Raw genomic sequence first — 23758 nt, forward strand, 5'->3', positions numbered from 1 at the left:
TCCAGTGTATATTATTGAATCAAAATCGACAAGTTTGCCAAATTAGCAAAGTAGAACTTGAGACAAACGTCAACAATAGTGAATTCATGAATTTCAATGTATAAATGTAGATCACAATCAATTAAATACAAACCAAAACCCTTAATTTATACTGTAAGGAGCATGTATTCATGTATATCTGTTTATCATGCAGCAAAATGAAACTGGATAAATCTGAAACTGCTACAAAAAGTACTTCAATATTCCTTCAGTAGTGGAGAATGGAAGTATATATGCAGACAGGTAATCAAAACACGTCATAAAAGTTAAGCTTTCCTACTTCTCTGATGCTGCTGGGTCTGCTGTGTTCATCCAGCTCTACACCTCGTTATCTATGTTATAAAAGTTACAATGTTTTATGCATGCAACTATCAGTTGACATAACACCCATAAAATACTTAATTTGGAAATAATAAAGATGTTTGATGGTGTTAGATTGCAGTGGTGAAGCAGTGCTTTTCTCTGGCCATGCAATAAGAGCTGTTATAAAGATTGCCACTAGAGGGAGCATTTGTTGCTTTGCAATCATGGAGGCATCTTATTCCAGGGGAGAAAAACAACTGGAAATCATTAACAACAGATGAGATTTTAACCAGCACTTTCAAACATGTGGATGCAGAGTGCTGGAAATACTCAGGAGGACTGAGTACTTGGGGAGTGAGAAACAATACACTGGGCTAAATATATCTCTTTTTCATTAATAAAGGTGGAAATGTGATGGATTTTATGCATTAAAGAGTTGAGGGGGTGGAAGAACAAAAGGGAAGGTCTGGTAGAGAGTAGAGACCAGAGGCTATAATAATGAAACCTATCAAATGTCCAGATGAGTGTGAATTGCAGAGTAATGAACATCTTTTTCCAACTTTTCAAAAACAAAATCACGACAAACAAGAATTTGATCAGTACGCGGCAGAAAAAAATGAATAAAATGGATAGAATTCATGATTGAGATTGATAACTACTACGTATTTATGCATGGGGTGGCCATTCAATCCTTCATGTCTACCATACAGAGACTACTGCAAGGCAAATGAGTATCTGAATACTGCACATGTTACAAGACTTTCAGAGCAGAATGCTCCACACACTCACACTGTCCAAGTTACAAACTTTATCTTCAATTCTCCTAATGGCCTTCTATCTCTTACCTTATAGTTCTGGACCCCCTCTACTACTAGAGAAAGTGCCTTCCTATGCACCCTATCTAAGCCTCATTATCTTATACATGTCTGTCAGATCCCTTTTCAATCTTCACTGCTCCAAGGATAACTATCCAGCTATTCCATGTTTCCTCACACGTCAGTCCCTTCAGCCCAGGCTGTGGATTACAAAGGTTGTAAATAGCCACAAAGGTTGTAAACTGCCAAAGTGGAAAATAAGGTGCTGCTTCTTAACTTGCTCTGCGTTTCAGTGGGATACTATTTAAGACCGAGACAGTGAATTAAAATGGCAAACAACCGGAAGCTCCAGGTTATGATTGCCGATTGAGTAGAGATGTTCTATAAAAAGGGTTTGCCCAATCCATGCTTGGACTCCCCTGTGTAGAGGAGATTGTAGTATGAGTAGCAAATACAGTAGACTAAACTGAAAAAAGGCAATTGTTGCGTCATACAGATGAAGTATTTGAGGCCTTGAACAGTGAGCAAAGAGGAAATAAAGAGTAAATGTAATACTTCTTCCTGGTGTGGGAAGGTACTGTGAAAGGTAATGAGACAAGATGTTGAGGCGATTGAGAAGTAGACCAGGGTACTGGAAAGGAAACAATCTCTTAGGAATTCTGGCAGGAGAGGTTAGGAGTTCAAGCATTTGGTGGCATAATTGAAGTGCCAGAAATAATGGAGCATGATCCTTCAAATGTGGAGGTTGGTATGACGGACAGTGATCCCCGTTCTCAGGAGGAGAGAAATCATTGAGAGCAAGATGTGGGAAATGGCTAGCCACAGTGGAGGGTCCTATCAACCAGTGGGGCAAGTCCTTAGTTCAGAAAAAAGGAATCACTTCCATCATCTCTTGATCAGTTAGGAACACGGGATTGGTAGAAGATCATTCAGCCCACTGAGCATCTTCCAACATTCAATGCAATCATGGCTGGTCATCCACATCAAACGCCATTCTCCTCCACCCTATCCACATATCCTTTCACATCAGTGCTTTTTAAAAATCTATCGACTCTACTTTTAGCATATCCAATTACGTAGATTCCACAGTCCTTTTGGATAGAGGTGTCCATAGATTCACAACCATCTGAGTAAAAATGTTTCTCATCTCAGTTGTAAATGCTTACCCCTTACTCTGGAACTGTCCTCTGGTTTCAGTCCTCCTTAATCAAGGGAGCCTTTTGACCTGCATCTAACTGTCTATCCCTTTAAGTATTATTTAAGTTTCAATGTGATCACTTCTCATTCTCCAAAAATCTAGAGAATATAGGCCAAGTTTTCTAATCTTTCCTCATAGGACAGATCTGCCATCATGGTAAAAAGTCTCGCAAACCTTTGTTGCCCTTCATCTATGGCGATGATATCCTTTCCAAAGTGAGGAGACCAAAAGTGAACACAATTCTCTCGGCGTGGTTTAACAAACTTCTAATATAAATGAAGCAAGGCTTCAACTCATCAAATGCTTTTCTTCCCAGAAACGCTGCTAGGCCTAGCGAGTATTTCCAGCATGTTGTTTTTATTTCAGATTCACATTGTTCATGGTGCTTTAATGTTTGTTGTTTTTCTGTCCTTCACAATGCTACGGAGACAATGCTGCATTGTCAGAGGTGCTGGATATAACAAGTCACATTTTACTGTGCAACTGGAAGAAAATTATGGTACACCACTCATTGAAAAACAGCTTTTTAACCTTCACCTCATGTGCCTACATCATTTTAACTCCGTGTTACATGTTCCTAGATTGGCTGCCTTCTTTGTGTACAGTGTAAAAACCACAGTGAAAATACTTTAAAACCACTTTACCAGTTGTGAAGCATTGAGACATTCTGTAAATATGAAAGATGCCACGTAAGTGCAAGTTATTTCTTTTAGCTTTGTTTGGCGCAGAAGAAAGGGGTGGAAGAAGCACACAGAGTCAAACAGCATGGATGCAGACCTTTTGGTCCAATCAGTCCATGTCGAACTTAATCCCAAACTAAACTAGTCCCACCTGTCTGCTCCTGGCCCTCCAAACGTTGTTGATTCATGTATTTATCTAGGTCTCTTTTAAATGTTGTAATTGTGCCCACATCCATCGCTTCCTCAGGAAGTTCATTTCATATGTGAACTACACTGTGTAAAAAAAATTGCCCCAATGTCTTTTTTAAATCTCTCTCGTCTCACCTTAAAAGTATGGCCCCTAGTCTTGAAACATTTCAGCTTAAGGAAAAGATACCCACCTTTAACACTACCTATAACCCTAATGATTTTGTAAATCTGTATTCTTGAAGTGGTTCTGTATATAAAGCAAACTTTAACCATTGGAATGCCACTGGCCTAAATGCAAACAAGAAACTTTTCCAATTTAAGGAGTACCTTTGGGTTTTGCAATTGAAAAAAAATTTCCAATACTTAGAAATTATATAGGCAACATTTTAGGTAATTACTGTACTATAATGTGTTTAGTTTCTAACTTAATTATACACCATATCATATCCTGAAATCAGAATTATTGACCAAGATAGACCTAGATTGTTTTTAAATTTCTGTCTCAGCATTTTGTGTCAATGAAGCCTGTTGTAAGATTGTACTTGTAGAATTGGAGTTACTGGACCCTTCATGTTATCTACATGATTCATCGATGAATAAATCTATGGTTTGAATGATGATGACTAAATACTACGTATCATGGAACTATTTCAAGAACCTCTCTGATTCAATTGCTGCAACATTCATCTCTAGGCTTTATGGTACCACTGGCCAGCTTCATTTGAGTTACAGTGAAGCAGCTCTTCAGAATGTACAAATATGAGAGGTGGCAGCTGTAGCATTATCCTTAATAAGTGCCATAACAAAGTATGATGATCCCATGTCTCACGTATCGAAGCCCACATGGTGCCTACTCCTTTCCTTCTTGACAATAATGATGTAAACTTAATTGGACCTGGAGGATTAAGTTCCAAGAAACAAAACTGAAAATTAAAATGATCATTTCATCTCGCAACCCTCTTGTTATGTAACTTCCTAGGTTTTGTTTTGACTGATCGTGATCAGCTGATGACTGCAGCTGAATCTTGTGATCTGAAGTGCCCTTACAGCAGCAGAACTATCTTTGTCCAAACACAGACACGTAATTCTGCATCGTAATTTGTGCTCTGGACAAACTGAATCACTGAAAATTCAACAGAACGTGTAGATTCCAGCTAGCAGACATATAATTCAAATCAAAAGAATTCTGGGTGGGAATGCGGCCGATTACATTTCTCATCATCAGCTGAGAAGATAATTTGTTGAATGGACAGGTAAAGTATGTAGCTAAAGGTGATCAAATAAACCCACAGAATATTACATAGGACGAATAAAATCACATCAAGACTGCTTCTATATTGCAAGGCAACTTCTAAAAATTGATGCTGCAATGTCAATGTTGTCAAGATCAAATTACTTACTTGCTGGTTAGTTTTGACAGTTTTATCAGATCCGCTTTAAAATCCGTTTGCAGATACATAATTGGCCTCAGTCACAAACGCCCATTTCAAGAATCAGCACCTACTTCAGTGAAGTGTGCACTGGCTAAATGAAAGAAACTCAGCCAGCTATGGAACAAACAAATGTATCATTTCAACAAAAACAGAAATTGCTGGCGAAACCCAGCAGGTCTGGCAGTATCCGTGGGAAGAAGGCTGAGTTAACATTCCGAGTCCAGGGACACTTCATCAGAAGTGGTAGCAGCTGGGAAAAACTGACATTGATGTTGAAGATGAGTGTATGGGAGAGGAGGAGGATAAGTGGATACGTGGAGATGGAGTCCAGAGAGGGAGATATTAAACGGGTAGGTAAACAAGACTACGGGGGCATGTCTGCTTTGTGCCCTAAGATTCTAACTTCTTAGTGCCTCCCATAGGCTTAACTAACGATTAATCGTTTAACAGCCTTGCCCAGTCCACCTGAACCAAATCACTTCTAAGTGCTGTAAAATTTGCCATTCCCCAGTTACTCCTGATCGTACTCTGGCTTTTTCCACAATAATATTAAATTTACCTGAATTGTGATTGCTATCCCCAATATGGTCACACACTCTCACTTCACTCACTTGCCCATCTTCATTTCCCAAAACTAAACCAAGAATTGCATCTCCTGTTATTGGGCTTGTTATGTATTGTTAAAAAAAAATCCTGGACACTGGACATGAAGTTCTCATCCTCAAACACCTTTATGTTGTATGAAACCCAGGTGATATTGGAATAGTTAAGGTCTTTTAATATTACTGCTCTCTTATTCTTACAGGCAGAATTCTGTCTGCATATGTTTTACTACCTCCTTTTACAATTTGGTCCTCTGCAGTATACTCCAATAGTATGACTGCTCCTTCTTTACTCCAAAGCTCAACCCTCATTTGTTAGCCCATTTGTTATATCATCCCTTCTCACTACGGTAATTGATTTTTTTAACCAATACTGCTAAGCACCCTACTCATTTTTCATCACCCACCCTATCCTGCCTGAAAACTCTTTACCCAAGGATATAATGCTGCGAATTCTGTCCTTCCTTTAGCCAAGTTTTTGTTATAGCAATGACATTATGTGATGTGTCTAAATGTGCCTGTAGTTCATCTGCCTTGTCAGTAACACTCCTTGCATAAACAGTTCAACCCCATCAATTTCAACTGCCCGGCACTTTTTAATCCTCATTTCTTTTTTCTTTGAGTCACTGATGACATCACTAATTAACGCTCGACCTCCTATTTCCTGATCTGACTCTAACCCATCTAAGCCCACACTTTGGTTCCCACTCCCGTCATGCTAGTTTAAAACCTCACCAATGGAACTAGCAAAAGTCTCCGCTCTGCCCAGGTGCAACCATCAGGCTTATACAGGTCCCACCTTCCCCAGAAGTGCTTCAAGAATCTAAACTCGTCCCTGATACACCACTTCTCCAGCTATGCATTCAACTGATCTATCCTCTTATTCTTGCTCTCACTAGCACATGGCACTAGCAGAAATCCTGAGATTACTATATCTGAGGTCCTGCATTTTAATTTGTCTCTTTACTTCTTATATTCAGCTTTCAGGTCCTCATCTCTTGTTTACTTGTGTCACCTGTAGGTAACATGAACACTGCTGTTCACCCTCCTGCTCCAGAATATCCTACACTTGCTCCGGGGCATCCCTAAGCCTGGCATCAAGGAAGCAACATAACATCTTGGTTCATGCCTGCAGCCCCAGAAGCGTCTGTTTGTACCCCTCACTGTTGAATCCCTTGTCATTATAGTCCTGACACTCATTTTCCTCACCTTCTGTAGAGCAGAGCCACCAATTGTGGCATGAATGGAGCTCTGCTGCTTTCCCCCAACAGGCCATCTCTCTAGCAGTATCCAAAGACATAGAGCTGTTTGAGAGGGGGATGACTATAGGGAACTCCTGCACTTGCTTCCTGAGCCTTCTACTTTGTCTAATGGTCTCCCATTCCCTTTCTGGTTGTGTAATCTTCAGCTGCGGTGTGACCGCCTCGCTAAACAAGGCTGGACTTGAAGCGTTAGCTCTGCTTTCTTCCCACAGAGGTTGCCAGACTGGCTGAGTTTTGCCATCAGTTTGTTTTTGCTTCAGATCTTTAGCATCCACAGTTCTTTATTTTATTTAAATGTATCACTTTAGTTGCTTGCACTGCATTGCTGCTAAATTTGTCTACAGTGGTAGGTTGCCAATTTTAAAACAAGAGTTTTGGAGATAATATTATGAAGGATTACGGGGTTACAATGGTAAATGATGTGGAACTATACATCAATTGTAATCTAACCAAATGACACACAGGCTGAATGGTCCACACCTGGTCCAAGGATTTCCTCGTGTGCTTCATCTCCAGTAATACAATTTCAGTTGTCTGATGGGCCAAAGTATTTGCTGTTATCATTGATGACCATGAGCGAGAAGTCTGCTTGCTGGCACAGTGTTATTGCACAGAAGGGGCTATCTTCACCCATAAATAGTTACAAGGGTACAATGTTCAAATTGTATAAGAAACTTTTTATTTCTGGCAAAAGTTAAACCTACAATTGTATAGTTTTTTTAATTTCTAGTTTAATTGATTGACCAATTCATGCTCATGGAGTTACTACTGTGGGAATAAAAAGACAAGCTGCCAAAAATATTGCTGAAAAGGTGTGTTATCACTTGCTCATTATTAAAAGCCCCCATTTGTACATACGTATTACCTTTTTAAGTCTGGCAAGTAAGTTGGCGACCTGTTCATGCTGTTCTGCTCTAGCAAGATCTTCTGCAGTTCTTCCATCCTATTAAACAACCAGCAATCAATCCAATTAGCTTGATTTCTGCTTAATTTCATATTTAACCTGTGAAAAGTCAGTGTTGGCAACCTACACATTTCATTTTCACACTCTAGCACTAGCATATGACAGATAGCAAACTGTGTTAGCAGATGCTCAGCCAAGAGCTGCTAACAATTCACTCAAAGGTTTTGAAATAAACCAGATTTATTACACTGATTGCATAATAATTTGTTCCTGCTGTAACCGTATTTAAATTCAACATTTGTGGATGAATGCATTATATGAGTAAATGCCTGCTAAGGGCCAAAGAGAAAAAAATAGCTTCATAAAACATCTAAGGATCACATTACAATTAGCAAGAATATTAGCATATTCTTCTTGAACACTAGTGATTTTAGATAAAGAGTTTTCTAGTTTTGCACATCACTTTCATTTTATTTGGTACAGCTCCAGTAATGATAATTATATGATAATACCTCAACCTATAATTTAGAAGAAATAACTTTCCCCAGTCCTGCCTGACTCATTGAATCATACATCACAGGTTAGCAGCATTTCAGTCTATTGTGCCTGTGCTGGCTCTTTCAGAGTTCTCATATTGCCACATTCCTTGCACTTGTCCCATGGTTCCACCAACACCTAGGTGTGTTTTCTCTCACTGTCCATGCATGCACTTCGTTTTACGTTGCGTCTCCTCATTTTTCGTTTCAATGTGCATCAATTCATGTTTGTCAGCATTAAATTCCATTAATATTTTAGCACTCTGTCCACATCTAGTTCTATTGGGAAACAGCCCCTCAGCCCAAAAATCCAATATAAACTGATACTCATGGACAGAGCATCAGGTTCCTCAATTATGGAGACACTCCCAACAATCTCTAATATCTCCCCTTCATTGTTCACACAACGACGTTTTCCAATAAATCAACTACTCAACCAACGGTAGCACTTAACTGTGGACTCAAGTAAATCAAATACACCTCACGATCTATATCTGGTTCACTTTGGTACTCTTTATTAAGTTGGAGATAGTAAGAACTGCTGATGCTGGAGTCAGAGATAACACAGTGTGGAGCTGGAGGAACACAGCAGGCCAAGCAGCATAAGGTTTCGGGTCAGGATCCTTCTTCAGAAATGGGGGAGTGGGAAGGGAGCTCGGATGAGAGAGAGGAGGGGTGGGACTGGAGAAGGTAGGTGGGATGGTGATAGGCGAGAGCAGGTAGGCTGTGGTGGGGATCGGTCAGTGAAGTTGGAGGAGCGGATAGGTGGGACAGAAGATGGACAGGTTGTGTCTGGTCAAGGAGGTGGGGCATGAGAGGGAGGGTTACTTGGTGGGATAAGGCCAGGAGTGGGGAGATTTTGAAAATGGTAAAGTCTACATTGAAAGCCTTGGGTTGTAGGCTCCTAAGGCGGAATATGAGGTGCTGCTCCTCCAGTTTCTGGATGGCGTCACTGTGACACTGGAGGCAGCCCAGGATAGGCATGTCACCCAGGGAGGGGGGTGTTGAAATCATTCATGGCTGGAAGGTGCTGTTGTTTGTTGTGAACAGAGTGCAGGTGCTCTACAAAGCGGTCTCAGAGCCTCCGCTTGGTCTCACTGATGTAGAAGAGGCCACATCGCGAGCAGCAATGTAGACATGTACTAGGCTTTGTAGACAGTAGACCTTGCAGTAGACTTTACTGAGTTGCGTGTTTTCTTTGACTGGGACTCTCTAGTTATTTTAATGGGCCATAACTTTTGGTTTCCAGATAGTCAGAGAATGGATGTGTCGATAGCACTTGGAAGTCCCAATGTAACGACAATATGGAAATTGCCCAGGAAGGTTAACTGCAAGTGGGAAATTATTTGACATCTGGAAACTCAGGAAAAAGTCTTCAACTCTGGATCAGAGGCAGGTAATTCAGAGGGTTCTGGCTTCCTTACCTTGATAGCTACCTAGGAAATATTAAATGGGTAAGAGCTATTTCTAATAACTGGCAACTATACAACTGATCAACCCCTGCCCAATTCTCCAAATCCCTAGCACCCACACTGACTACCTCTCACCCTCTGACTCCCCTACTCCATCCAACATGACTTAACCCTTTAACTCGATCATCACCTTGCTATTTTACCTCTTAACCACATATCTCACTCAAATTCATTCGTTACCACATTAAAAGGTGTCTACATGTCTTTGTGTGTTAGTGAATGAATGAACTTACCAGAACATAGCAGCTAACGTTGTGAAGAAGTGGCGTACAGTGCTGTAACGGGTGTTTTTTCAACGTGAATCGGTTTTAACATGAAAGAATAATTTAGGTCACTATTTGTAAAATGCAAACTTTCCTTACCTGTATTGGCTATAACGTGTTTCTGACCCCACTTGTTTAAATGGCACAGCTATTGCGCAATTTTCTTATAACACGAGGTTGCACAAGAGCAGAGCTATCACATTATATCAGGACTGACTGTATTTGGAATCCTCCGACAATCCTACACCACAAAGGAGCACTACCAAAATAACTACACAAGAACTAAGCGCAAAGTAATTCAGCTCTTCTAGTGTGCTTTGCCATTCAATACGATCATGACTGATTTCATCTTGGCCTCAACTTCACTTTCCAGCTTGTTCCCCATAAAATCTCCAACCTGTTACTGATTAACTCAATGTCCCAGCATCCATTGGACTCTAAGATAGTGAACTCCATAGATTCACAACCCTTTGACAGAAGTAACTCCTCCTCACCAGTGTTTTAAATCTGCTATCCCTTCTCTTAAAACTATGACCTCTAACTTGAGATTGACTCACAAAAGGAAACATCTTCTCTATGTCTACTTTGTCAATCCCCCTTTATCTCAAAAACCTCAACCAGCATCTTGTACACCTCAATCAGATTGCCATTCCTTCTAAACTACAGACAGTATGGGCCTAAACTGCTCAATCTCTCTTCTTTATACAAAACCCTCACCTCTGGAGTCAATCTAGTGAATCTCCTTTGAACTGCCTCCAATGCAATTATATCCCTCCTCAAGCAAGGGGACCAAAACTGTTTGCAATACTCCAGGTGCAATAATAAATGTCAATACTCCATTTGCCTTCCTTACAACCTATTGTATCTGTCAAACTGTTTTCCATGATTCATGCATGAGTACACCCAGACATTTCTGCACTGAAACACTCAGAGGCTTCTCTCCATTTAGGTAATAAATTACCTTTCTGGTCATCCAACCAAAATAGATAACCTCATAGTTGTTCATTGTAAACTCCTTCCACCAAATTTTGGCCCATTCACTTAACCCATCAATGCCCACACCCTTTTGTAAAATTTTATTGATACTATGATTTACTTTCCCACCTATTTTAGCATCATCTGCAAATATGGCTATAGCACCTTCCATTTCTGCATCCAAGTCATTTAGATAAATTGCAAATAGTTGGGGCCTGAGGACCGAACCTTATGGTACCCCACTTCTTACATCTCACTAATCAGAAAAAGAGGCATTTATCTCAATGTTCTGATTTCCTTGGGTTAGCCAATTTTCTATCCAAGATAAATCAATTATTGCCCAACCCCATGTGATCTTACCTTCTGTATTAACCTTTTATGTGAAACCATATCAATGTCCTTCTGGAAGTTCAGATATACAACATTTACAGGATCCCCATTATCCACTTTATTTGTTACACCTTTGAAGAACTCTGGTAAATTTTGTCAAACACAATCTATCTTTCATAAAACCACGCCAACTCAGATGGAGTGAATTATGACTATCCAAAACGCCCTGCTATTACTTCCTTAATAATGGATTCTAACAATTTTCCAATGACATATTACACTAACCATACTTGCCTACATTCTGTATCTCAATCTTTTTGAATAAGGGTGTCATATTAGCATTTTCCAATCCACTAGAGCCTCTCTCAAATTGGGAATTTTGGATTATTATAACCAGAGGATCCATTATCCCTTTACAATTTCCTTTAAGGCCCTAGGATGTAGTCCATCAGGCCCTGGAAACTTATTTGCCTTCAATCTCAATCGTTTCCTTAATAGATTCTCCCTGGTGATGATGATGGTGTTACATTTTTTCCTTTGTCTAACCTCTGCATTACCTGTTATTACTGAGATGATACCAGTGTCTTCCACTATGAAAACTGAAGCAAAATGTTGATTTCTCTACATTTCTGTGCTCCCAACAATTAATTCCAGTCTCATCCTCCAAAGGACCAACATTCAGTTTAGCCACTAACTTGCCTTTTATAGACTTCTAGCTTTTGCTATCACTTTCATATTTGGCACAGGGTAATTTACCTTTACTTTTTTTATTAACTTTTTTTTAAAAGTAACCCTTCGTTGGTCTTGCTAAGTTTCCCTATCTTCCAGCCTGCCACTGTTCTTTGCAACATAGCATGCCTTAATTTTTAACCCTTCTGTTACCTTTAGCTTCTTTGCTAAGTTATATATATTTTTAAAAAAACTCCCCTTAAAATCATTCTTGCTTTTTGGAAAATACTTTAATTGGGAATTGAATATCCCCTTAAACATCTGCCACTGTTAATTAAAATTTTAGTCTTTAGCCTTCATGCCCATGCTCTACATTAATGCCTGAAATGTGGAGCTCCATCACATAATTACAAAGAAAAGGAGTGGAATGGCAATCAGATGGTGATCGACTCAGGGCCTCCAAGGACTGGTAATTTTTCAAACAACTACTGAAAAAGAGAGCAGCCTAACATTGCAGGTCATTACAAACCTGGTTTGCCACAAGTATTTTTTTAAAATTGAGAATTAAATCTCTCTGAAGTATCAAGGGGTAACGGGAACCACCAGTCAAAATCACAGCATGAGCCATCATTCTTTAAAGTCAAAGATAATGCTGATTTTTTTTTTCTAGAATACCAAAGCTTATTATTGAGGTAACAAACAGAATTGCCATATTACCATCTTAGGGACACACACCAAATCTGTGCATGTCACTCATGAAATTTAATTAAGCTTCATTTCAAATGTTTTCCATCATCAACAATTGCTTTATTTAAAAGAAGAATCTTAACCATACATAACACAAGTTTATATTTCTATCTTTGCATTGCCATGATCTAACATATTATTCTTGTTGGAAACAAGAACATTAGAATGCTTTCCAACTTTCCTGGCTACATCCTTGCTGTGTTTTAGTTTTATTCTTTTTGCTATCCAGCCACTGGTTTTCAGCCAAATACAGAAAACCAGTATCAAATAATTTTACTGAAACAGGATCTAATGAGGCTCATGCTTTTCTTGCATGGTTAGCATTTTAACAGCAGTATACTTTACAATATTTAGATAAAGAAAGTTTAATATTTGTTTCTTAAATTAATATCCAATACTGTAATTTTTCTAAAAACAAAGGGCAGAATTTAAAAAGTGAATACACAGGAAACACAATTTTCAGAATCGGTACTGCTCACAGGAAGCCTAGTTTGCCACTTGCACAGACCTTAATTCATGGGTGACCTTCCAGGATCTTCCATTTGTTATAAATAATATAAATTAAACTCAGGGATGTGCCTGCAATTTGACCAATATGCATGTTGAGGACTTTCACCATAGCACAAACTCAAAAAGCTGATTTTTGCGGAACATAAACGTCTGCTTTCATTGAAGGTTCCAATTCCCAAACCAAAACTTTTCCTTTTAAGAACATGACTTATATTCCAAAACATGAGTCAAGAATCAGATTTTGACAACATTGTTATCAACAAGATACTTTGTGAAAGTTTTGACAGACTAAATCTCCATTGCCAAACATGCTTTGAAATTATTTTCAGGTATTAACCGATAGTAGCAAAATATTTTGTAGAATCATGGAATATCTTCCCTTTCTGCAAATTATAAATTGCTCTTCAACAGGCAATTAATGTCCTCGAAGCAGCAGCTAATGTTATATGCTTGTCTATGACCATGTATTACTCATCCAGCTTTCCTTACCATAAAATGGTAAGAAGCAGTAGTAGGTGTAGACCATTCAGCCTATCAGTCTTGTTTCATCATTCAATAACATCATGGCTGAGCCGACTGTGGCCTTAGCTTCATATTCCTGCTAGTCCCCACCTTAACACTTGAATATATTCCATGTCCCAGCTTCCCTGCCCTCTCGCAAAAGAGCTCCAAAGATTAATATCTTTGGAAGACAAGATTATTTACCATCTCAATCTTAATTGGGAGATGCCTTTTTTTTAAGCTGTGCTCCCTATTTCTAGATTGTCTTACGAGAGGAAACATCCTCTTAGCATCGAACAATGTCAAGACCTCACAGAATTTTCTGTATTTTACCAAGGTTGGGCAAATGACCAACCTGCTCCATCTTTCTTCATAAGCAAGTGCCAATATCTCAAGAAACTGCAGAGGAAATCTTCTCTGAACTGTTTCCAATGCAATTACAGGAAATTTCAAGTTATCCACTCTGCACGTGGAATGGGTAGCGTGGTAAATAAAAATCTGGTACATGGCAGATTTCAACAGTTGACTGTGTAACATTCAATCATTTGACTGTGAGCAGTTAATGGAACTGAAGAACCATGCATGGTCTTTGAAGTCAAAAGGAAGTGATGTATAAAAAGCATTAACAGCACAATTACAAACAACTAATAAGCTTCATAATGACCAGGTGAAATTCTTTTTGCTGTCCCGGAATCAGTCTGGTTGTGGTTTCATCAGTAAAGCTTCTGGGTGCTGAAGTGTGCAATCATCAGTAATATTAGTAATTCTAGTTGGTACAGTGAATAATGTGGATTACAGCATATCCCTTACAGAAAGAGACCAAAGCTGTACACAGTTCTCTAGGTGTGGTGTCACCAATGCCCTGTACAGTTGGAGCAAGACTTCCCTACTTATATACTCTATCATCCTGGCAGTATCTGAGAGCACATACCTAAGTTTATTCAGTCCCTTTCTTCCTTAGATGATTCTGGACTTGTTTACACATAAGCTATGCACTTCTACTCACAGAAAATAATACGTAAACATTGCTCAAAAAAAAACACATTTTGCTGAAGTTTTTTAAATTCAAATTCTCTCCCTCAGGAGGGATTCCCAAGATCAGCTTCCATAGAATCCTTAGAGTGGAAGCAGACCATTTCGGCCCCCAAGTCCACAATGCCCCTTTAAAGAGTATCCCACCCATACCCATCCCTACCCTTCCCATAGCTAACCTACCTAGCCTGCATATACCTGGACATTCTAGCATATCCAATCCACACAACCTGCGTGTCTTTGGACTGTGGGTGCACCTAGAGGAAACCCACGCAGACACAGGGAAAACGTGCATATTCCATACAGACAGTAACCAGAGTCTGGAATTGAACCTGCACCCCTGGCACTGAGGCAGCACTGCTAACCACCGAGCCACTGTGCTACCCATGTCTGGCATTCATCAGGACATTTTGCAAGAATACAAATTCAAGGTAAAAGAAATATTTATATACTGCATTTAGAAAACAGTGCTAAATAGTTGGCAAGTAGACTCTGATTGGTGGAGAAGATGCCTTGGAGAATGTACCTGTCAATAGTTAATAGCCAGCTTGCCATTAACTATTTCTCTCCCCACACGATGCCAGTCTTCCTGAGTTCCTCCAGCATGGTCGCTTTTTGTTTCAGATTTCCAGCATCTGCTGTATTTGGTGTAATGTTGGAACTATACAAAAGGCCACAACTGGAGTACTGCATGCAGTTCTAGTCACCCTATTATAGCAAGGATAGCAATTACATTAGAGAGAGTTGCAAAGGAGATCTACCAGGAAGCTGTCAGGGTTAGAGGGTCTGAACTACAAAGAAAGATTTTGTATGCTGTAGTTATTTCTTTGGATGCTTAAAGTTTGAAAGGGTGGCCAACAGAGATATACAAGATGATGAGGGGCATTGATAAAGTAGATAGAAAGGCACTTCTTCCATCAATAGAAGACTCAATAACCAGGAGGGATAAATTTAAGGTAAGTTGAAGGCCAAGAGGGGAGTCAAGAACTTCTTCAGGAGTCAAATCTGACTTATCACGTTAACTCTGCTTCTCTCTCCACAGACGCTACCAGACATATTCACTTTCTGTTTTATTCCAGCACTGCCTCCTTGCTCTTATATTCTATTCCTCAGTTAATAGAGGCAAGTATCCCATATGCCTTCTTAACGACTTTAGCTAACTGCCTTGCTACCTTCAGGCATCTGTGGATATGCATATCTGCAAGTAGCTGTTCCCTGTCCAGTTGGGCCAAATTGTATCCTAACTTAACGAAATTTGCCTTTTACCAGAACTTTTATTCCTGGTTCACTTCTATTTATTTTCCATAACTATCTAACTGAGTTATGGCACAGGACATAGTCAAGCAGTTTGCATTTACAGAAGAATTTGCAGCAACTGTACGTTAAAGGAATACGATAGATGTTCACTAAAGTAACCACCATTTATTTAAACACGTCAACAACCTATAACTCCAACACCATTCAGTAAACTAGCAAGAATCAGACCATCTGTTGCAAGTAGCAGGATTTATCTGGGCATAAAAAATGGTGACTTGGTGCAAGTGCAGTGAGGCTAGTTAATGCACCACAACTCAAAAATGAATGCAAGGAAATTAAAACTTCAATAGTTTGGGTGGGAAGTGTAGCTTAAAGACCAGGTTCACAGTTGAATTATTCAGTCTTTCGGGGGCACTACAGTTTACATCATCTCTAGCCAGACTGAAGACTAGAACAATTGTTAAAGTTCCATTCAATACCCAGTGATTTCAACGAAGAGATGGTTAAGATGGAGTTAGATTTCTGTGTAGTTACAACCATGTGCAATGAAAGGCCACTGAGTGAGGTATCAGAGTGCTGCTGTTGATGCACCAAAGCAATCAGTCATATCTTACATAGATAGAAATGATGCATACATTTTAGAAAATTTGAGCATATTGTCCTGCTTTACAGAGTACAACCATCGCAAAATTCAAGTATGTTTAATTTACTAGTACAGCATTAAAATTGGTACACCACCATCTGACTATTGCTTTCAGTACTTGAGGGTCCAGTTCAGAAAATAAATATAAAGTCAGTGTGGTCAAGCATCATTGCTGATGCTTAGGTTGGATAGTTGAGAAAATGAACAGCATTGGCTAAATTACAGCTTTGAGAAAAAGGATCAATTCAATCAACTTACTGAACTAACAGCTTCTACATTAGCACCAGCAAGGCAGAGGTGACGGACAACATCAAGAGTCCCGTTGTTAGCAGCTAAATGCAAAGGTGTTCGTCCATACTGTAATCAAAAGAAAAACATTTAAAACAGGTAAAGTATTAATGCTTTTCTAAAAATTGTGACTTCCACTACAATCTATTTTTTCTGAAAATAGAAAATGTTTTGTTGCTTGCTTATGCCTTGCTCACCGACTCTCTAACTTCTAAACATGCTGACCTTTAAGTAGTCTCAGTGTTGTCGCACTGGGAACTGGGAGAATATAATCAAATCGGGGCTTACTTTGATCACACTATTCTTACAACCTTGAATTGTATGGTACAAGTTGGCTGAGATGACCCCCTTAGTCCATTAATCCACCAAAACCTCGTCTGCCCAGCCTTATACAGCCAGATTCAGTTTGTGGAAGGAGAACAACATTTGTGGAATGAAACCCAGTCACTTCACATTAAGTGGGAAGAAAAGAATAATGCCCAATTTTGACTTATTTCCACACATTCAACCTTGAATATGTTAGGCTAATTTGAAATGGTGCGAGTGTTATGAAGTGATTAAGAAGGCCAACAATATTTTGAGCTTCAGAAATACCCCAGTGATACTGAATGTAGGAATAAGGGTCTGTACAAAATATTGGTTAATCACTAGTTGAAATGCTGCTTTGAGTTCTGGAAGGTCTATTATGGCAAGTGCAGTTAATCCATATGGAACAAGTGCACTAGATGATACCAGAGACGACAAATTACAATATCAGGAGAAACTTGGTATTAAGACAATTTAAACAACAGTAAATAAGGTTGGGTTGAGCCAGTGTTAAGTAGTCATTCATATAAAGTTGGTAGTAAGGGAGCAAGAGAGAGCTTAACAAATTTCTTATGCAGAAGACAATGGTTTTTTAATGTCAGTGGCTGAACAACATTTCATTTCGAAAGAAAATTAAGGAAGAACTATGGAATGTGAGGTCAGTAGGAATAATTTTGGATCATAAAGAGCTAGTCGAGACATAATGGGCTGAATTACTAACTTATGTTGTAAACTTTTATGGCTCCATTACTCTTCAGAATAAAACTAATCTCTAAATCACTAAAAGCATGAAAGTATGATAATAACATCATTATCTCAGTGTTTATAACACAAAATAACTCCAGCAAACTTTAGTAGCTATTTACTACAGGAAAGTTATTCAGTGCTTTGTATACTCGGACATTAAAAGAAATTGTAAATTAAAGATACACATATGACTTTTAGAGCAGCTCAGGAACAGCACATCCCATGCTCATGCCTATCTCGATGACTGGGCACTAAAGAACAGTCAGATCATCTTGATAGTACCGAAGTAAGCCACTTAAGCCTAGCCAAAATCTTTCAATCAGTTTTAAAACTTCAATTGATTTAACTTCAATAAGTTTTTGAGAGAAAGTTCCAGATTTCCACTACCTCTTGTCTGAAGGAGTACTTTTTGACATCACCATTGAAATGGGTTCTCATGTTAAGATACCAGGCTGTTTGCTGATGACTCTCTTACCAGATTAAATAGGTTCTCCTTGTCTGACCATCAAATCTTTATTCTCCTCTATTCAAGTGAAATCAAGTCTATGCAACGTGCAACTGATTCCTGGGATTAGGGAATTGTACAATGAAGACCGATAAGGCCAATGTTCCCTAGAATTACGATGCACATGAGGCAACTGTTAATGGTTTGCTGATATTAAAGATACACAGAGAATGGGCATTGTTTAATGGCTGGGATCACATTTAAATAAAGTAGGGAAAGGGTCTGGTGCAAGAGTGCCCCTACCTATGGGCCAGAAGATCTAGGGTCAAATCTCACCTGTCCCAGAGGTGTATTGTAACATGCCCAAACAGGCTGATTAAAGATATACATTGGGTTTAGGAAACAGGAGATCTGTAATGCTGCATTCTGGGAATATGCTTACAACTAAGGACAAGAACAGTGTCTTGTTTTATACTTGTTTCTTGTTTCAACACCATCTGTCTTGGATCCATTTAACACTGAACTAAATAAAACATGCAAAAAATTCCTCAGAGATCCGGCAATGACAAATGCTGGGAAGTCACTTTTCTTGCCTGAGAAGTCTGAAAGTAGAGGTTATAGTCTCAGAATAAGGGCATTTAGAAGTGAGGTAAGGAGATATTTTCCCACTCAAAAGGGTTGTGAATCTGAGGGGTTCTCTACCCTAGGGTTGTGGATGTTCAGTTTTTTTTATAATTAAGACAAGATTTATGGAATAATAACGGGATTGAAGCATTATGGGAACAGCCCAGGAACACAGTTGAGATAAATAGCCACAATTGCAATCAATAGCAGATCAGGATTGAATGGTTTACTTTTTCTCCTATTTCATTAGTTCTAACCCTCATAATTTATGCCGCCATTCCTGTGGTGGGAAACATGGCAAAGTCTGTGTATCTTTAATATGCAGATTTTTACCATGTAACCATCTACAAATGAGTGGGCACATTCCCCTACCAGAATCAGCCCGTAGAATATAGTAGAGTGATGATGCATCAGATTGCCTAGCTAACTCACTGTAATATTTGACAAAATAAAAAAAATCAGAAGAAAAACTACTAAAATGTCATATGCCTGACGAAGCTAACATTATTAAGCATTGTTACAATTGTGACAGTTGAAGGTTCATCCATAGGGCAAAAATATTTATATACCATTTAACAAAACTGGAGATTGTTTTAGGTTATATGAAGTTGGACGATCCAAAATTTGAAAACCTCGTAATAGAAATCTATTTAGCAACAACTTTTTAAAAAAAATATAGCACATTTTTAAATAGCCCAAGGCGTTTCATAAGCCAGATTGCAAGTAAATAAAGAGCCATAGGAAGAATATCAAGATAAATTACCAAAAGCTTGGTCAAATAGGGTCTTGAGGAGGGCAGAAAATTAAAGACAAATTGAACTCAAGGGAATTCCAGAGGTTAAGACGATGGCATGAATGCAAGTGGTGGAGAAACTAAAATTGGGGATACAGTGTCTCTTTGGATAGATGCAGAGGTTTGTAGAGCAGCACTTGTCACAGAACAAGGCCCAGCAAATAGCTTTGAAGTTGCTGCACTCAGCATAGGGGGAACACAATACTGTTCCGGATTATAGGAGAACTGAAGTCCATCACTGTCTTCACCTAATGTCCAATGTGCCTCGTCAAAAAATATTACCTATCCAGTGGTGGAAAGGGTTTCCCTTCACAAAAGCATTAGTCACATGAAAACTCGATTGGTACAAGGGTTTCACTTGCAAGAAGCTGCAAGATGAGGAATGCAACTGAAAATCTGATTCTAACAGCAAGGAATTATATATGTTATTACAGAAAACCTTTAATGATGGTGGTATTACCTTATTAGTTAGGTCAAGGTTGCAATTTGCATCACAGAGAGCCATAACAATAGCCACGTTGCCATCTTTGCAGGCTACATGTAGAGCTGAATTACCATGTCGATTCTGTACATCTATAAAACATCCTTGGCTTAGCAGATACTTTACCACCTCTATCTGACATCTTCGTACTGCTAAGTGCAGAGCTGTGTGACCATCCTGGAAAAAAGTTAAATACAAACTTACATATCACTGTGAGAAAATACGTTAGAACAGAAATTACTATTTGTTGTGCATAGTTTTCAGGTAATGAAATGGGTACAAAGCACTGCAATTTAGCATTCGGATTACTTGCATCCAATCTGTAAAAGCATTGGTCCAACAATCTAACAATCCTACTATCTCTGGTCCAACAATCAATTTGTCAGGGCTGTTTTAAAATTACACTGGAAAGATGCCTAAAATTGACGCTTGAATATCTACATTAGGGGACTGAAATCTGTTAGACAATCTTTTTGATAAAATTACCTCAAGGGTAGGAGCAGTTTGAGCTTTTCAGGATTCTTCAGCATCTACTGCCCAAAGATGAATTCTTGTACCAAATGATACAAGAGTTCTCCACTATCCTGTGTCCTGTAACCTCTATTTGGGCCTAGGAATGGGCTCAGATTATTTTCACCCAATATGGAGTAGAACCTCATTATGGTAAGGCCAGCTCTCCAGTTGGAACAGAATTCTCTTTTAGGAAAGGGACAGATTTATGAAAAACCTAAAAGATGGTAAACTATCCCTGTAAACCTCAGTTCACAGTTAACGGTACACTTGATTGAAGTATGAGAAACATACAATCCAGAAGTGCCCTGCGTATGGGTGCCAGACATGACAAAATTGATCACATTACCAGCACTTTTCCTGGAAAACTCTCCATCACAAATATTAATTAACAAAGAAACATTTTATTCCATGTACCAGTTGCTAAAACCTTGGCCATTATTATGCAGGTGCCAAGAGATTTTAAAGCAAAAGCAAGGTCTTGCAAACGTGTCCCAAATAAGTATTTGCTTCTGAACGTTGTAAAAATAAGGATTTGGAAGCAATTTCTAGCCCAAACTGCCAACAAATTATTTGCAATTAGCCTAATTATTTGTTAATTTCTGCCTCCTTTGTATACTGCAGAACCTTTGTGATTGAATTCATTTTCAGCCCTTGAGAGCAAAAACTAAAAAGCATCCAAAGTCACCAAATTTTCTTCCCAATTTGCTCCATTTTTTTTTCCTGTTACTTTCCACCATCTTTGTTTAGGATTTCACCCTCTGATGGACAATTATTCCAAAGTCAATGTTTTGTTTCCAGTCATCAGCAGCAGAAATGCTGGCAGGCTTTCTGTAGCATAGCTAGATATTCTGCAACAAATTGAAGCAGTACTATTCCTGTGCATGAATATCAGCACAGCCAAGAGATTACATTTAACACTTTGTTCATGTGAGTGAAGTGATTGCTCAAACAATTTGAGTCTACTCTTCCTTTTCAACAGCAAGAACAAATCACCTAGGTTAGGACTTCACCATTTCTGATGGTCAAACGTGTGTGAGTTGATCTGCACTGGATGGAAGTGAGCAACCTCACAAATGGAACCTGATCATATCCTCATCCAACTTCTGCTTTGCGGGGATTGAAACCGAAAAAATTTTCCTACATGGCTCACAATTATACAATTCTTCTGTATCTTAATGTGCAAATGTGGAGGAATAAAAACACATTTTCAACATCATCCAGAATTTGGTTCAGGATCTTTTCTTTCTTGATGCTGCAGGAAGCATTGCAAGGATGTGGTTTAATTCCTCCATTTGCAGTTCCTCCATGGAAGAATTAAACCTGTCCTTCTGGAATCCTAGTGGTTTGATGACCTGTACAATCTCACTCACTGTGAAAGTGTGAAAATCCAAATGACCATTCGACAAACCAAGACTTCTACAATTTACAAACTGTTTCCGCTTACTTTGGAAATTGCAGCAATTAAAATCTCATGCTTGCGGGCAACACGCAACCCGATGTTTCAGAAACATCAAAAAATATACTGCAATCAAGTGTCACAAGTGTTACATGAGCATTATCAATCTTGTGAAAATCTGGCATATGCTCACTCATTTGTTCACAGAACGTAGGTGTCACTGGCTAGGACAGAATGTATTGCCCATTTCCAACTGCCCTTGAGGAGGTAGCTGTGAGTTGCTGGTTTGAGCCACTGCAGGCCATGTGGAGTGGATACAGCCACAGGGCTAACAGGAGGGAGTTCCAGGAATTTGATCTAGCTCACCGAGTATAAATATTTTGTGATACAAGTAGAATAGCATAATCAAAATGTGCTCCTCCAATGTCATATATTCACTCTAAACTGCAAGAGGTTGTCATCCAAGTACCACTGCACACAATTCCTTTTCTAATAATCTGGCTCTTGCCCCAACTTGAAAATTACCCACTGTTTTTTGTGTTTACAATTCTGTTCATGGGATAAGAAGCAAACGTGGATGTTTGTGCATGTTTGCTAATTTTCAACAATTATAATTATAAAATAAGTGTCAGCGTAAAAGTGCTCACCTTGCTTAAAAAAAAATTCAGCAGGAAGAAACCAGAATCGCACTTTAACTACAATCTACAGAGAACTACTTTTCTCTCACTGAATGCTATTAAGCATGGGAAATGATTTGTGCTGATGCTGCAAGAGTCAAGATCAGAGCAACATGACCAATTTTGTCACACCAAATGTATGCAATTAAGTGTGACTGTGGACACCGAAAAAGAGCATTACAAGCTGCTAGTAGTCATCGCTGGCAAAGGGAATCTTTAATGGTTTTTCTGCCAAAATAATGATTATACATAACCAATATTCGAATCATACGGAGATGCCAGTATTGGACTGGGATGGACAAAGTCAGAAGTTACACGACACCAGATTATAGTCCAACAAGTTTATTCAGGTAACTTCACCTGATGAAAGAACAATGTTCCAAAAGCCTGTTGGACTATAACCCAGTCCAACTTCTAACAATATTTCAATCAACTTCCACCAAAGGTTAGCAAAATCTGTACAGAAAACACATCAACCACAGAATGCATATTAAAAGTAAATCATCCAAAATAATATTACAAAGGTGAATATTCAAATATGTAATATGCTCATAACTTACTGTATCAATTTCATCAATATCTGCATTATGTTCTATTAAACATTCCACAATTTCCACATAGCCTCTTGCTGCTGCAGTCAGGAGGGGAGTCTCTCCTTCCTTATTTCTAACATGAACAGAGGAATTAGCTTCACAGAGTGCCTTCGCTACAGCATAGTAACCATGCCAAGCTGCACAGTGCAAAGGAGTCTCCTGGTCCTATAGTATTGAAAAATAAAGAGGATTACAACTGCAAAATCTGGAATAAATTAAGCACAAAAAAGCATCAATTGACACCAAAATTATTGAACACTTTGATGTAGGTTTTCTAAATGCAATGGTGCAACTACATGGGGTTAAGTGGGCTCAATGATGAATATTTGGCATCACTTTTCAGCAAAATGTAGGATCTCAAATCCAAACTTTGAATGGGATTCCTGCAATACTGCCTACGCTCCTGACTTGGGCAGAGATTACTGTACCAATTAAAGAGTGACTAGAAGATGGAATAAGTTAAATGTGTAGCATTAATTCTCCATTGGATTGAGCAATGCCAACACCCCAGTGAAAATCTGTCAAATCTTGATCA

The 23758-nt window shown here is 38.9% G+C and overlaps 1 protein-coding gene across 6 annotated transcripts in view; it reads right to left on the reverse strand.

Annotated features, from left to right (window-relative positions):
* dapk1 (death-associated protein kinase 1) overlaps positions 1-23758 on the reverse strand; it is a 224049-nt gene that overhangs the window by 40516 nt on the left and 159775 nt on the right. For all 6 annotated transcript variants that reach the window (XM_048527053.2, XM_048527056.2, XM_048527052.2 and 3 more), the window contains 4 exons: positions 23191-23388; positions 20024-20221; positions 16619-16717; positions 7387-7464 (listed from right to left, as the gene is read on the reverse strand). In XM_048527053.2, the coding sequence (XP_048383010.1) occupies positions 7387-7464; positions 16619-16717; positions 20024-20221; positions 23191-23388 (573 nt within the window). The remainder of the gene's footprint in view (positions 1-7386; positions 7465-16618; positions 16718-20023; positions 20222-23190; positions 23389-23758) is intronic.

Source organism: Stegostoma tigrinum, chromosome 3, assembly GCF_030684315.1.
Source record: "Stegostoma tigrinum isolate sSteTig4 chromosome 3, sSteTig4.hap1, whole genome shotgun sequence".
Taxonomy (NCBI): Eukaryota; Metazoa; Chordata; class Chondrichthyes; order Orectolobiformes; family Stegostomatidae; genus Stegostoma; species Stegostoma tigrinum.